We start from the raw sequence: 14,142 nt of genomic DNA, 5'->3' as shown, positions 1-14,142 counted from the left end.
GCCGCCACAACAAAGAACCCTTTTGCAGAACAATTTTTTAAATCCATCATAATGTGGGGATTTGCTCTAAATAATGTAGCTTCTCTTGGCAATTTTTTGTGTTTGTAGTAAAAGTATGATATTGTTATGTTAATTTGCTAGACTTTTTATTTGTCACATGTTACATATTGTTCGTAAGAAAAATCCATGGATATTGATTTAGATTTTGCGTAGTATCAAATGTGAAAAAATAACTGATAATTGCAATTACTATTTTTGGCTAAATATTCAAAAGACTAATAATTGTGATTTTTATTGGTATTATATATATATTTTAAAAATTTATGTCAAATAAAACATAGAAGTGGTCACAAATTGGAGCACCCACAAGATAGTGAAAAAGGGCGGGGATAAGGCGATAGTTAGGGGAGTTTTTTTTTTGTTGGTTTAATATATACTATAATCCAATATCAGAGCATGCAATAACATAATATTATAGTGAATACATAATAGGAAAATACAACAATATAAAAGTTGACTGTTGAGAAACTAGGAAGTTTGGGGGTAATTTGGGAAGAAAAATATGCACATGAATTAGCGAAAATTAAAAGTACAAAACATTATTCATTTTGGGAGGGGGAAGGGCAAATTGTATATTTTTGAAGTACATGGTGATATTGCATTACCACCCATTGGTTCAGGGCGCAAATTTTGTACCACCAGCAGCATGTCACCATTATAGGAGTAGTTCTAGTACTCTCAAATACTGCAGCCTCAGCATCAGCATGAGGACTAATCTCATAAATTACATATGCAGAAGTAATTAGAGTCCTTCTCGTTGCTAAAATCTATTGTTTTCTTAAAATTTTCCTCAATTCTGTTGGCAGAATTAATCTCACTAAATAAATTAATTTAGTGATCAGGAAATAGAGATTTCTAACATTACAAGCTTAATGCTTCACTTATAAAAGTAATTTATGGCAATACATATAATTGTGCATGGATACCGTTTAATATACTAAAATCTTAAAGCAAACTTGGCAAGATAAGATTAACAGTTGGGACTAAATTACAGCCTAATATCCATGTGTGTGTGTGTGTGTTTAACAAAAATTTACACCAAAACATGGCCATGCAGAGCTTAAATGAGGGAATTTAATGGCTGGTTGATTGTGTCGGGGAGGTAAGGGAAGAAAAATGGGAGAGTTGGAGATATTAAACAAGCTTCAAATCATCCAATAGATAAGAAGTCCTTTCATCTTTGAATCAATTGCTTGTTAGCACTCAATGTTGATGCTCGATCTAATCCATAATCTTAGCATAAATGCAGACATCTGAGCATATGGGTTTTCGACTCAGAACACAATTGTTACAGCCATCCTGTCTGCAGGGAATATGTTTCCAACATCTAGAAATTGATGAAAATTTAGAACATAATCTAAGATTCTAAATGACCCGATCTTCCATTCACAAAAGAAAAATTCAACAAACACTGCAAATGTCTTCATGCAATCGAATTTTTGCCAAAGCAGGATATAGGGCAAATGCCTTGAAGCCAAAAAGGTGTCATGTACTTTGCCATTTATAGTACAAGAGTTGACTGTAAAGACAACGAATTGTATCCGTTTAGCCATGTTTAGCATCAGGCGTCGGCTCAACTCAAGATTATGGACACATCTTTTACCATGCAAACCCACGAGGCCTGTCGATTCTGTACCAAATATGCCTTCCTGCAACAAAATTTGGGAAGGGATCATCTTCGAAAGGAGTCCAGGGAACTGGCTAAAGATTGTTTCTGATGCAAAGCCACCTGGAAAGTGTGCCTTTTTTTCTTCTGGTGCCTGGAAGTTGGACCATCTTCTATCACAAGTCTGGAATAAAAGGTGGCTTCAGAGATTAGCTTTCTCTAAAACCTGTCCCCTATATATCTCAATTCTTTCATCCTTGTAAGCCTGCAATTGTTGATTATAGTTACAATTGGCCTGTTTCATGCTTGGCAACTACTTAGGCAGGCAGATCAATATGCTTTGAACATCTATACAATTTAAAACATGTACAGTATTACAAATAGCATAATCACTCAAAAACACTTTATGTTTTACAAGATTAAAATTCCATTTTTGTTTTTTTTTGTTTTACTAATATCTTATCATTCCAGTATACAGCTTTAAACAAAAAATGTAAAAATTAAGTTGCACGTACTTTGGACTCATTGAAGTCCCATCCTTCCCAAATCGTGAATTTGATCTACCTTAAACTCCAAAAAAAAAAAAAAATCTTATTGCAGGTGCTTGAATCCAAAGTCAATATTCTCTTATGTAGCCAGGTGGGGATATAGTGCTAACCATTGAACTAATCAATCATAGTTTGCTGAAGTAGTTTGGGATCGAGCATATGAATGTTAGCCACGTTAGTTGTAAAAGAAATTACATAGAAATCGATGAATCTTGAGTACTATTTAACTTTTACAGTTGATACACCAATCCTTTATAGACAGCTGAGGATGGTAAAGGTTGAAGTTTTAGCTAGCCAGCTTTTAAGCATATAATCTTCATGATTTTAAGCCATTCATGGAAGTACAATAGTGTAGAGAGTCAATTTTGACAAATTGTACAGCGTCATCCTAAGATATCCTGTTACAACGCTAAGAAACTGTTGAATTTTGCATGTTTCATATTTTTCACTTGAGTACAAAGAAGGTCAAAATTGTCAAATTAGGTACTAGTTGTTCTGAATATAATATATATATATATATATATATATATATATATATATTACATACATATATATTAAAATTTAAATTTGACTGCTCCTAGGATTACTACTTATAACCCACTATTTCAAAGCCTTTAATTGAATTTTATGCATTGAAATAATTGAAAAATTCAAAAGAAAGAATGAGAGGTTTTGAAGCTATTCAAGAGGTCTACATTAAAAATCTTTTGGATTTTTCAATAATTTTAATGCATAAAATTCGATTGAAGGCTTTGAAATAGTGGGTTATAATTAATCCCACGAACAGTCAAATTTAAAATTTAAAACTTTTCGATATCTCCATGTTAGATGGATCAATCGAGTGTTTTATAAACTCGTGTATAGCACAAGCTAGAATACTAGTTGTTTCAGTAGCTATCCACGCATCAATTCTTCTTGACAATGCCGACAACTTGAAAAAAGTTGAGATAAGGAAAGAACTGAGCTGCGTGAAACTCTTGAGGTCTATGTCTGATACAAACAGGATAAGGACCCAATAATTCTGCAAAAATCACAGTCTTGAATGGTTATATTACCAAAAAAAAAAGAATGGTTATATTACCAAGTACCAAGGTCATCTTTAAGAATGCCAACTCTCCTTGTCGAGAGCTGCCTAAATGAGACATATATTCGAGAAAGCGTGCTCTACCTTGGTCTATCCAAGTGAAGAAAGTTCTCCATTGAGTAGTCCATTTCAAGAAGTATCTGTTCAGCCAAAGTTCTATGTCATGATCAAGTGTAAACTTTATCCTCGGATCCACATAGAAATAATACAAAGAAAAGCATCACGCAAATTACCATGGAACAAAATGCACCTTTTTTTTTTTCCCTTCTTTAATCTGATGCAAAGTCCAGCTTAAATGCCCATTTTCTTTTTCTCTATCATTTTCAACATTCTATAGAATAAAGAACAGAGTCATTTGAAGAAAAATTCCTAAAAGCATTTTGTAATTCTGTAGTCCCCAATAAGTTTGAAGTTAAGAGGACAATTTTGTGATTGAGAAGTAATCAACCCCGTGAGTCTGGATAGAACGAAAACAAGGAAAACTAAGAAAGAAGAGAACAAGAAAAATAAAAGAGACAAGAATCCTTGCGCTTGAGAATGTGGTTTCCTTGACTAGGAAAAAGTATAGGAATAAAGTTAAGTTCTAAAAGGGTATCGCATGTTTTCATCTAATGGGAGGTTTGAACCAAAGGCCTCCTACTTACAATTCCATAATTTTTGCATCATTTATGCATAACTTTTCATTTTGTTTTGGATTTGTCTAATGGGTGTTCATTGGGTACTCGTTAAAATATATTTCAGAAGTCTTATTTTAAAAAATGTAACATTAATTAGGAAAAGTATATAAATATTATTACGTATATATACATGATAGGTTAGGTGAATTTTAAATATGTTAACGATACGGGCACCTGTTAAAAAAATCCGTTTGTTCTTTTTATAACATCATTGCTACCGCACTTATTAACAAATATTTCCCACCATAAGAAAGCACGAAAGTTGTAATTTGTGGCTTAAAAGTAAAGCAATCAATTTTAGTTAGTATTGATGAATCATACGTTATTTATGCCACTGAAATTACTTGCCAGATTACAGTATCCATAATTTTTCTGCAAATTGAAGTTCGACAAAGACTACGAGCCTCATTGCCTCCACAATTGTTGTCTAGAAACGGTCAAGAGAAGCATCTATACTAATCTTTTCATTATCTCATTAGGATTCTATTCATATCCAACCAAGTTAGATCAGAAAGGTGGATTTCAATGATACGTAGTTTTACTAGGGAATTAAAAAAAAAATGTAATTTTACTAGGGAATTAAAATTATACGGCTATTTACTCGATTCACATGTGGTGCTAGCTTGATCCCCGTTAAAAATCTTGATGCATTTCGAAATTCTAGCAGCTGATACTTATATTTTTTTGAATCTCAATTTTAAGGCTGATTATTTGTTCAATCATACTTTTTGTGATAGAACAAAAAAAATACCAATTCCAGTTTTTTAATTCCTACTTTAATTTTCTAGTAGATGTACTGAAAAAAAAATTAGGTTTAAAGGTCTGGAAATTTGAAAGAAATGAAATTCTTACTCACCCGAAAAACCCGAAAAGGTGTAAAAATTTCAGGTTAAGAGCATAAATTTGTACTTAAGTGCACTTTTGTGCCCTTTATGCTTTACCTTAATATAATTTGAGCCTTTTTTTAACATATACGATATACCCCCTTATCTTCCCCAAGCAAACAACATTACACAAAAAAAAAAAAATTCATTTTTCAACGTAACACACTAGTAAACTACAGAGAATTATAATTACTGCTAATAATCATGTGTTAATGTAGACTGATGAGATAAAATCTCTATTTTAATCGCCTTGTCACCTTAATCATTTCCCAATCAGAACTATAAGCATAGATTGTACACTCTTTTTTTTTATTATTCTTTTATCTAAATCTATTTCTAAAATTGTTCATCACACTATAATCCCAACAAATTTCCATCTTTTAATCTCCAAGAATTTTTTTCTGCACATAGACGTTTCTTCTGTATCTAAACTTTACTCCTGCGAATGTATTTCAAAGGTGAGAACTATTCTAGAATTCTGATTAATTTCTCTAGTCATGGTTGCCTAATCCATTTTCTAGACAAGCTCCTAACGATCATTTTCTCATGATTAAACTAAGCCTGGTTTGGATCGTAATTTTTTGTAAAAAAAAATTTATGTTTTTCGTGAACATATTTTTTAATCACTTTTTTATCTCATATGTATCAAATCAAATCATCGCTACGTTACATTTTTCTGTAAAAACTATGAAAAGTAGCAATCTACCCTTCTCTCTTCAAAAAGAAAGTTCCAGTGCTAGTTAGTTAGATATAATAGGGAGATATAAACTATTTTCTCTGGAAAGAGAAAAATCAGTTTGGACAGGAGTGCATGTGTCAGCAGATGAATGGGTTTACTAAACAATGCCACGGAGACATAGGTCAATGTGCGGCCTGACGACAACCTCGGTTTGACTCGATGTCCGGAGTTCCCACAAACCTTATATAACTAACTTTGTTCTCAAATTTACACCACCTTAACAACTTTCATCTTTTCCATCCCATGCTGGACGTCCTTTCTTCTTCATTTCTCTAAAAATTTCTCACTCTTCCTCCTTGAAAAAAAAAATTAGAAAATATATACTTAATGTATTAAATTTTTTGTGGGGTGGAAAATTTTGTGTTCCTTCAGTGTTTTTTCAGCCATGCAATTTGGGCTAAGGGTGAAGAAATTTGATCAGGGCTATTTTTTTTGGTGCTCGAGATTTGTTTGTTAGGGAAGAAAAAGAAAAATCATCGAGCTCTTGAGGAGGATTTGGAATTGTTTTCACTTTGCGGCAGCAGCAACGTAATTTTGCGGAAGATATAGAACAATGTTGCAGGACATGGTTCACCATCAAGAACAGCTTCCCCTTGTAATAATCTCTTAGACTCTGAAAAGCCCTTTCTCTCTTTATCATGTCTACGATGAGCTGCAAAATGATGAAATTTTTACTGGGATTTGATCGTGCATGCAGTTTCCTCTTCTTATTTATTGTAGATAGACGTTGTTATTGTTCTACATGTGATATATAGAAGAGTCACTCGTGCATCCATGGGAACTTTTAAATCTGATCCTCAGGGGTTCTGGTAATGAATCTGATTTAAATGATTGAAGTGTGAAAAAGTTTCAATAGCTTTGATTTCTCTTCAAATGGTTACTCTTTTTTTTACACAATTAATGACTCTGCAATCTATTCAACGCACAGATTGCAGGATGTTGTTCTGTAGTTCTTTCATTTCTTTAATCTTCTCTCTTTTCACTTTTTGATGCAGATTTCTTTTCTCAATTAGACATAATCTTCTTTTCCATTACTTTCACTTTGAATCTTGATCCTTTAGCTATCAATGGAAAGTTGAGGCTCTTTCTGTCGTGCCAAAGGGAATATATTAGCTTACTTTTAGCTACGCCTGTTCACATTTTCAAACGCACTTCGCCACTATGGACCTTGGTTCTACTGTTCTAGTTCTTCTGATGTTGAACTTACATAAGCATCAAATTCAAAAGGGCATATATATATATATATATATATATATATATATATATGCAGCTCATGATCCTTTTCTGCAACTTAATAGTGAGTCAATAAAGTTTGCATTCTCAAATCTTCTTTGAGAAGATGATTTCAGTCTTGCATTCCAAGTTTGCTCAGCAAATTGTCATTTTCCTAAAGCACTTCGTCTAATGCTTGTCATGATCCATCTTAATCGCAACTTCCGTTATCTTTTTGGATTTTGATGGAATATAGCTTTTTTGGTACACTCACTATTGCTTAAGGTTTCTAGTTTTGACAACTTTAATTTAGTTAGACTGAATATAGAATTTATTGGCAGCACTGCACATGCACGACACAGGAGACTATTAGTGCCTTGAGGTTCCTTTTGTTTCCCCAGATTTGACAGTTTCTCTATTTTGCACTAAGTTCAAGTGCCACCAGCTTCCCTCTTTACCATTGCCACTAAACATCTGTTTTCATAGTATAACAGTCCCCACAGGTCACATGGAGTATAAAGCCCACCTACATCTTGGTGTTTTGCTAGACATTGATCACCAAGAAGTTCCTCCTCCTTTCAAGAATCTGTCTTTGCTTGATGAAATTTAGGGGAAAAACTTATTGCTTGAATTAATTGTAAGAAGAACGCCGTGTTAAAGTCGATGGATTAATTGTTGTTTCTCTTGTGCAGGAAGAAATTTCAAGCCCCATTAATGCTCAGATTTTCGACTTCTGTGAGTCTGAATTATTTCCAGAGACTCTACAAAATTCTGAAGTTGCTTCCAACTCAAACTGTTGCTATGAAGAGCACTCTTCCTATTCTACAAATCTTTCCCTTACTCCTGACATGAACAGATACACTAACAACTTACTAGTTAAAGATGAACCACCCGAGACTGCCACCACAACTCATACCGTGACCTCCACCATGACCTCCACCATGACCACAACCACAACTAACAACAATAGTAATCTATCTGTAATCTTTGACTCCACAGATGATATTGAAAATGACATCTCTGTTTCCATAGACTTCGGTAATTCTACAGCATATAACATTCCTCAGTACGTCCATAACCAACTAGACCAGTTCGATTACTCTTCCTTGAATGCTCGAAGTTCAGTGACAGACGTGGCTGATGGATCACTTGCTCAGTATCCTGGAGAACCCCCTGCTGTCCCACTTATGGCGCCTCCGATGCCTCCTGTTTATGAAGAGGAATGCTTGTCTGCCATGCCACCTTACATGCGCTTGAGTACTTCTTCGCCTTCTTGTTCTCTACTTGATCCTACTATTGGACCATACCTGCCAGGGACTCTCAATGCTGCATTAGCAGCAGAAAATCCAGGAATTTTCTCTGGAGGTTGCCTTTTCCTTGGCACTGAATTGCCACCTCAGGAATTAGAATTCCAGGGAGAAAATGGTGGAATTTTTTGCCCAGATGCCATGCCCCGAGTTTATAACTGCAGCACTGAGCTTCAGGTAATCTTCTTACATAAACATCCTACATATTGAAGAAATTGGTAAGTACTAGACTGTTAATTCTCCTCCCAAACTCATGGGATACAAGAAGATTTACTATTAGTACTTTCACATGATATGTGTATACATATATATGGATGTTATTTCTTTCTGAGCACCAAAGAGTGATTTATCTGTAATTCGCATTCACCAATCATATTCCTTTTACCAGGCAATTAGTAATGAGAGTCAACAGTTTGTTAATGGAGCTGGAAATTCTACTCCCTTGGCATCAGAGATATCAAATCTAGATGATCCAACTTTCAAGGTGGGCAAGCTCACTGTTGAAGAAAGGAGAGAAAAGATACATCGGTATATGAAGAAGAGAAATGAAAGGAACTTCAGCAAAAAAATCAAGGTGCATACAATCACATTTAACAATATGCATGTATATTTTTTTGTCATCAATCAAGAGATTCGGATTATGCATCCTTCCTTGTCAATAGAGGAGAGTCTTCGTAGTTGAGTTCTCATATGTCAGCTTCTGCTGCATCCTCAGCGTTATTACATATACAACTGCAGAAGGTATCCGTTAAATAGGCATCATCACCTTCTTTGCTATTAATTCATGCAGCCATATGTAGAAGATTCATTTGTCTGCTAATATAACGAACACTCAAGCTACAAAAATATATATGTCCACCAACTTTCTTTTGGAGCATACTGAATTTCATGCCTGAATAATATGTGGTGTACTAATATTGAAAGCCAATGTGCAGTATGCATGCCGCAAAACACTGGCAGACAGCAGGCCTCGTGTTAGGGGAAGGTTTGCAAAAAATGATGAGCTGGAGATGAATAGAACTGCTTGTAGCATTAGCAACCAAGAAGAGGACACAGATGAGGATGTGAGTTTAAATTTTCTCTTCACCTATCAATTTCATCACTGACATGAACACCATCATGAACAATCAAGAGATGTGATCGTCCTTCCTTTACCTAATCCACCAGCTTCTGTCTCCTTTTTTCCAATCACCAGATCCCAAAATGCCTGTTCACGGTTTTTTTTACCCCTTTCATTGTCATATAAACTGGAATGTATACTTCATTATGCCTAACAAAAGTTTCATTTTTCGGCTTATAGGTGGTCGTGAAAGATGAAGATGATATGGTTGATTCCTCAGATATTTTTGCACATATCAGTGGCGTGAACTCTTTCAAATGCAATCCTCTCCATCTTGGAGTTGAACAGCTTTAATTTTGTGCAGCCTTCCTTTCAACAATTTTGCAGAGGCCTTTCTTTCATCAGCAGGAGTCATTAATCGTAAGATAGAGATAGAAGATGAACATATTGGGTCCATATGGTTAGTATATCACTAAGTCATAACTACTACATAGTATCAAATAACAGAGAGGAGTTTTTGTATATATATACATATATTACAAGTCATCAGTCCTACGCAAATCTCAAGCTAATCATTTGCGGGAACTACAAGTTTAACAATATGTTATCTTTGTAATCAATTGATACATGTTGTAGCCACAAGCATCGTGCATCTTGACAGTCATTTTTATTTGTTAAAATCGAGATCAGAGTTGTATAAAGATTCATGCAGCAATATAATGTTCTAGGTTTTTTTTTTTTTTTGAAAGTTAAATATTTCCATCTATGCTTCTCAGGAGTCCTGATTCCCAACCACTTCATCCAATGATATCTGATAGAATTTGACAAGAATACGTATCTCTGGGCCAAAGTATGCCTAAATTGTAAGGACATTTCTGCTACATGCCTTGAGGTCACCAGCAGCAATGAACCGTCTTAGTGCATTTTAAATCATTGCAAGGCAAATAGATAAAGAAAATACCAAGAGTTGGACTACTTTTTTTTGGGTTGAAGGACCAGTGTTTTTTTTTTTTGCAAACAACTATATATCAAAACATGCAATCCAAAAGGAAAATATTTCTAGCTCAGGTCTTTTGCTTTCTGGATTGGGCTAGTGTTACTGAATAATGATTAGGTTCCACAGGACTATCACAAGGATTGGCCACCTGGGTCACAAACTTCAGCACCAATTGGCCATTTCTTGTTCAACAGTCCCTTCCATAGTAACTCTACCTTCTCTTGGTCTGCCCTATTTGCCTATCCTGCTTTATTTTCTTGAAATGATGTGAACTGGACATAGATGATTTGTTGCAAGGTTTTGAATAGGTAACTCAGCATTTAGGTCACGTTTAAATCCAAAACAAAAGCATCATCCTTTTGAACAATGGAGTCAAATTTCATAGCCAAATTGCAGCAACTTCTTTTTCAACACCATGTTGGGTTGTCCTTTTTTTCTTTTGTATCTGCTGAAATTTCTTTCTGATTGTCTTCCATTCTTGCCAAATGAGAGGAACTGGAATGTTACAGAATGTTTTGGAAGCCCTGCAGCATGCCCCTTGATACCTAAACCTTAAACACAATCAGGGCTTCACAATTCACATACGGGTTAAAATCCTTTCTCTAGAGTTCAACTTAGGAATTCTCATAAAACAGCAGAAATAGAAAAGGCCCTGTTAGATTAGACCAGACTTTTCTTCTGTGCCAGATTTAGTGCTGGAATCATGAATCAAGAAAGCTACCTATGATTAGTCTACTTAATTACTTGTCAAAAGACTCAAAGCTAATATCATTAGAAAATTATTGTCCCTTAAACTCAAAAAAGGCCCTGGTCCTGGTCAAAATCAAATGTTGGTTGCATTCAAGAAATGCACTTTTCAAATCCCAGATTTTATGGCTAAAGAAAATGACATTTTCACAAAAGAAAGCGCGTATTATCTTTAAATTGACAAGATTAAAGTAGCTTAATCAAAAAGTTACCTCAGGCTCAAAAGCGTTACTCCATGTAAAATGGTGCTGCAGAATTTTTTAGTTTAGTCTTCTCTGGAATGATTTCAAAACCTAATCCTAGCCCGTGATATTGAAAATTCTATGAGAGGTAGGAATATTTGTCTGACTAATCATATAATACAAATGAAATTGTTTGACTTTATCTAACAAAACAACAAAGATTTATGTTCATTTTTTTCTTGGGGTTGTTGCTTAGACAGCAAAATCAGGAAACAAATGTCTGTCCCAACCAATCAAATGTTAAAGTAAAATTCAAGCATTCAGCCGATGGAGACTTGAATTGTCCAAATCCAAGACTGTTGGGATCCCAGAATTGAAGATTTGAAAACTTTTGAATCTATGAAACAGTTACCACTAACCCCAATAAATTGGTGCCCTGAAATGGTAATTTAATTAGGTATAAAATAGGTGGTGCATTCATAAGTGTCTATTTGACCATGGTAATTTAATAAGTTGGTGTACTCAAATGATAATTTAATAGGAAGAAAAAATGTATACATATCTGACAGCCGTCGGAGAAAATTCTATTATATATAAAAAAGATGGATTAAGCTTACGTGCACAGACAATGTACGTATCAGCAACCATAAATGGACTGTTAAAACAGATGCAGCAGAACGGAAGAACAAACAAGAACAAGCAAGAACAAATTTGGGGGAAATCAGATTTTTATTAGGGTTCGGAATGTATCCGATATTTTATACAGAATGGATATAAGGTATATATATACAACCAAATAACCAAAACGGATTGGACCCAAAAATTAGGCCCAAAAACCGAGACCCAAACGAAAATGGATACGATATTTAATATATACCGTAAGCTCAGCGGAGGTCGAAGATCTGATTCAAGACATTTCAACATGGACAATGCTGCTTGCGCAAGTATTAAAATTCAATTTTAAATTAAAATTAGATTGCACTGGTGCACCTAACCTATGCAAAAATTATTAAGTAAACACACATTTTCAACTTTAAATTTCCAAAAAACTAACATGGAAATTTCTCTAAGTGCTTGTTAAAACACCCGTTAGACAGACCCTTCATCGAAAATTAGTACTAGTAAACGTGTGGTATAGAAAAAGGCAGAAGGATGAAAATGAGGCACCTGAGGAACTTGGAAAGCATTCAAGAGAAGCAGACAGCTTCTTAAATTTGCAATGTTAAACAGTGGATGCAAGGATGGGACTCAAATCACATAAAGTCAATGGATTATTTGAAGGATTAATGAGCTTCACATGGTGGGTTTCAGAGAAAAATTTGGTCCACTGAGTTACTGAAAATGACATGTTTCAGCATTTTGGGCTAATTGAACCATCACATGATGACTTTCAACTGAGCAGATCACTGAAGATATGTTCATGGACCAGGGATGGATGGGTATCAACAAGACGATGATTTTAGTCAACTGGTCATGAATTCTTCTGCCTTGGCTAAAGTAGTAATAAGTTCAGCATCACTACCATAAATTGTGGAAAAATAACTATTAGTGAAAATATAGATTGCACATTTCAACATGGACAATGCTGCTTGCGCAAGTATTAAAATTCAATTTTAAATTAAAATTAGATTGCACTGGTGCACCTAACCTATGCAAAAATTATTAAGTAAACACACATTTTCAACTTTAAATTTCCAAAAAACTAACATGGAAATTTCTCTAAGTGCTTGTTAAAACACCCGTTAGACAGACCCTTCATCGAAAATTAGTACTAGTAAACGTGTGGTATAGAAAAAGGCAGAAGGATGAAAATGAGGCACCTGAGGAACTTGGAAAGCATTCAAGAGAAGCAGACAGCTTCTTAAATTTGCAATGTTAAACAGTGGATGCAAGGATGGGACTCAAATCACATAAAGTCAATGGATTATTTGAAGGATTAATGAGCTTCACATGGTGGGTTTCAGAGAAAAATTTGGTCCACTGAGTTACTGAAAATGACATGTTTCAGCATTTTGGGCTAATTGAACCATCACATGATGACTTTCAACTGAGCAGATCACTGAAGATATGTTCATGGACCAGGGATGGATGGGTATCAACAAGACGATGATTTTAGTCAACTGGTCATGAATTCTTCTGCCTTGGCTAAAGTAGTAATAAGTTCAGCATCACTACCATAAATTGTGGAAAAATAACTATTAGTGAAAATATACCATAAATTAATTTGCAACCAACTCACTTAGTTAAATTAGCAATAATAGTTCTTTCGATTTCTTTTTTTTTTTGTTAATTAAATCGGGTTTGTTTGGATAGAGAATTATTAGCCAAAATTTATTTGCTTACATCATCATTACAATTTCCAACACACCTTTTTATCTTTCCAATTACCTTTTTATCTCACATACATCACATCACAAAAAGTACTACAGTAAAAATATCTCAAATAATTTACAATCCAAATAGAGCTTTGTGTATTTGGAAAAATCCCATTATCAAGAATCCAATACTTATTCTCTCATTATTAGTAGTGATTAAAACGTAAGCTTGTACTGTCTGTTTCTCGATTATATTCGCTCAAAATAAGCATCTCAGGATTCTTTGCTTGTAAAAAGATAAATAAACTATTACTATAATTAAAGAAATTGACTTCTTCTTCTTCTTCGTAAAGAGTATAAAAACAGATGGATACAAAATTTAAAGGTTTCTTTCTTTCTTCAGAAAAGTTTCAAGGGGTTAATAATGGCCGATTCCTGTGGACCTCTCTCTAATAGTGACCGAAAGATAGTAGTTTATATCCATCGAAATAACCTATTAAAAATAATGGTAGGCCATGATTCCAATGATGCTATAGACTTCTACATCTTGTTGACTTTTAAAAGAAAAAAAACAAAAGAAATAAATTACATTAGGTGTTGTCGCATTTTTGAAGTCACTTCACTTCGATCGCTTTCATTTGCATCTTTCAAACACATCATTTTATTTTTTTCCAACAAACGTTCAAACACATCATTTTATGGTTCATTGTATTTCTAAAGAAAA

The 14,142-nt window shown here is 34.4% G+C and overlaps 1 protein-coding gene across 1 annotated transcript; it reads left to right on the top strand.

The window, feature by feature from the left end:
- The first annotated feature begins 5,868 nt into the window (after nucleotides 1-5,868).
- LOC113736253 (uncharacterized) lies at nucleotides 5,869-9,614 on the top strand. Its single transcript, XM_027263140.2, has 5 exons — nucleotides 5,869-6,193; nucleotides 7,503-8,294; nucleotides 8,506-8,691; nucleotides 9,053-9,181; nucleotides 9,418-9,614. Exons 1-5 carry the CDS (start codon nucleotides 6,152-6,154, stop codon nucleotides 9,529-9,531), a joined length of 1,263 nt encoding a protein of 420 aa, XP_027118941.2. The 5' UTR covers nucleotides 5,869-6,151; the 3' UTR covers nucleotides 9,532-9,614.
- The last annotated feature ends 4,528 nt before the right edge of the window (nucleotides 9,615-14,142 follow it).

The sequence above is a fragment of the Coffea arabica genome, chromosome 3e (genome assembly GCF_036785885.1).
Source record: "Coffea arabica cultivar ET-39 chromosome 3e, Coffea Arabica ET-39 HiFi, whole genome shotgun sequence".
NCBI lineage: Eukaryota > Viridiplantae > Streptophyta > Magnoliopsida > Gentianales > Rubiaceae > Coffea > Coffea arabica.
The sequence above is the reverse complement of the archived record's forward strand: the minus strand, read 5'-3'. Positions and strand labels throughout refer to the sequence as shown.

Coding starts and splice junctions, on each gene's coding strand:
- LOC113736253 (XM_027263140.2), top strand. CDS start 6,152: ATGTTGCAGGACATGGTTCACCATCAAGAACAGCTTCCCCTT. Junction 6,194..7,502: donor ATCAAGAACAGCTTCCCCTT/GTAATAATCTCT, acceptor TCTCTTGTGCAG/GAAGAAATTTCAAGCCCCAT. Junction 8,295..8,505: donor ACTGCAGCACTGAGCTTCAG/GTAATCTTCTTA, acceptor TCCTTTTACCAG/GCAATTAGTAATGAGAGTCA.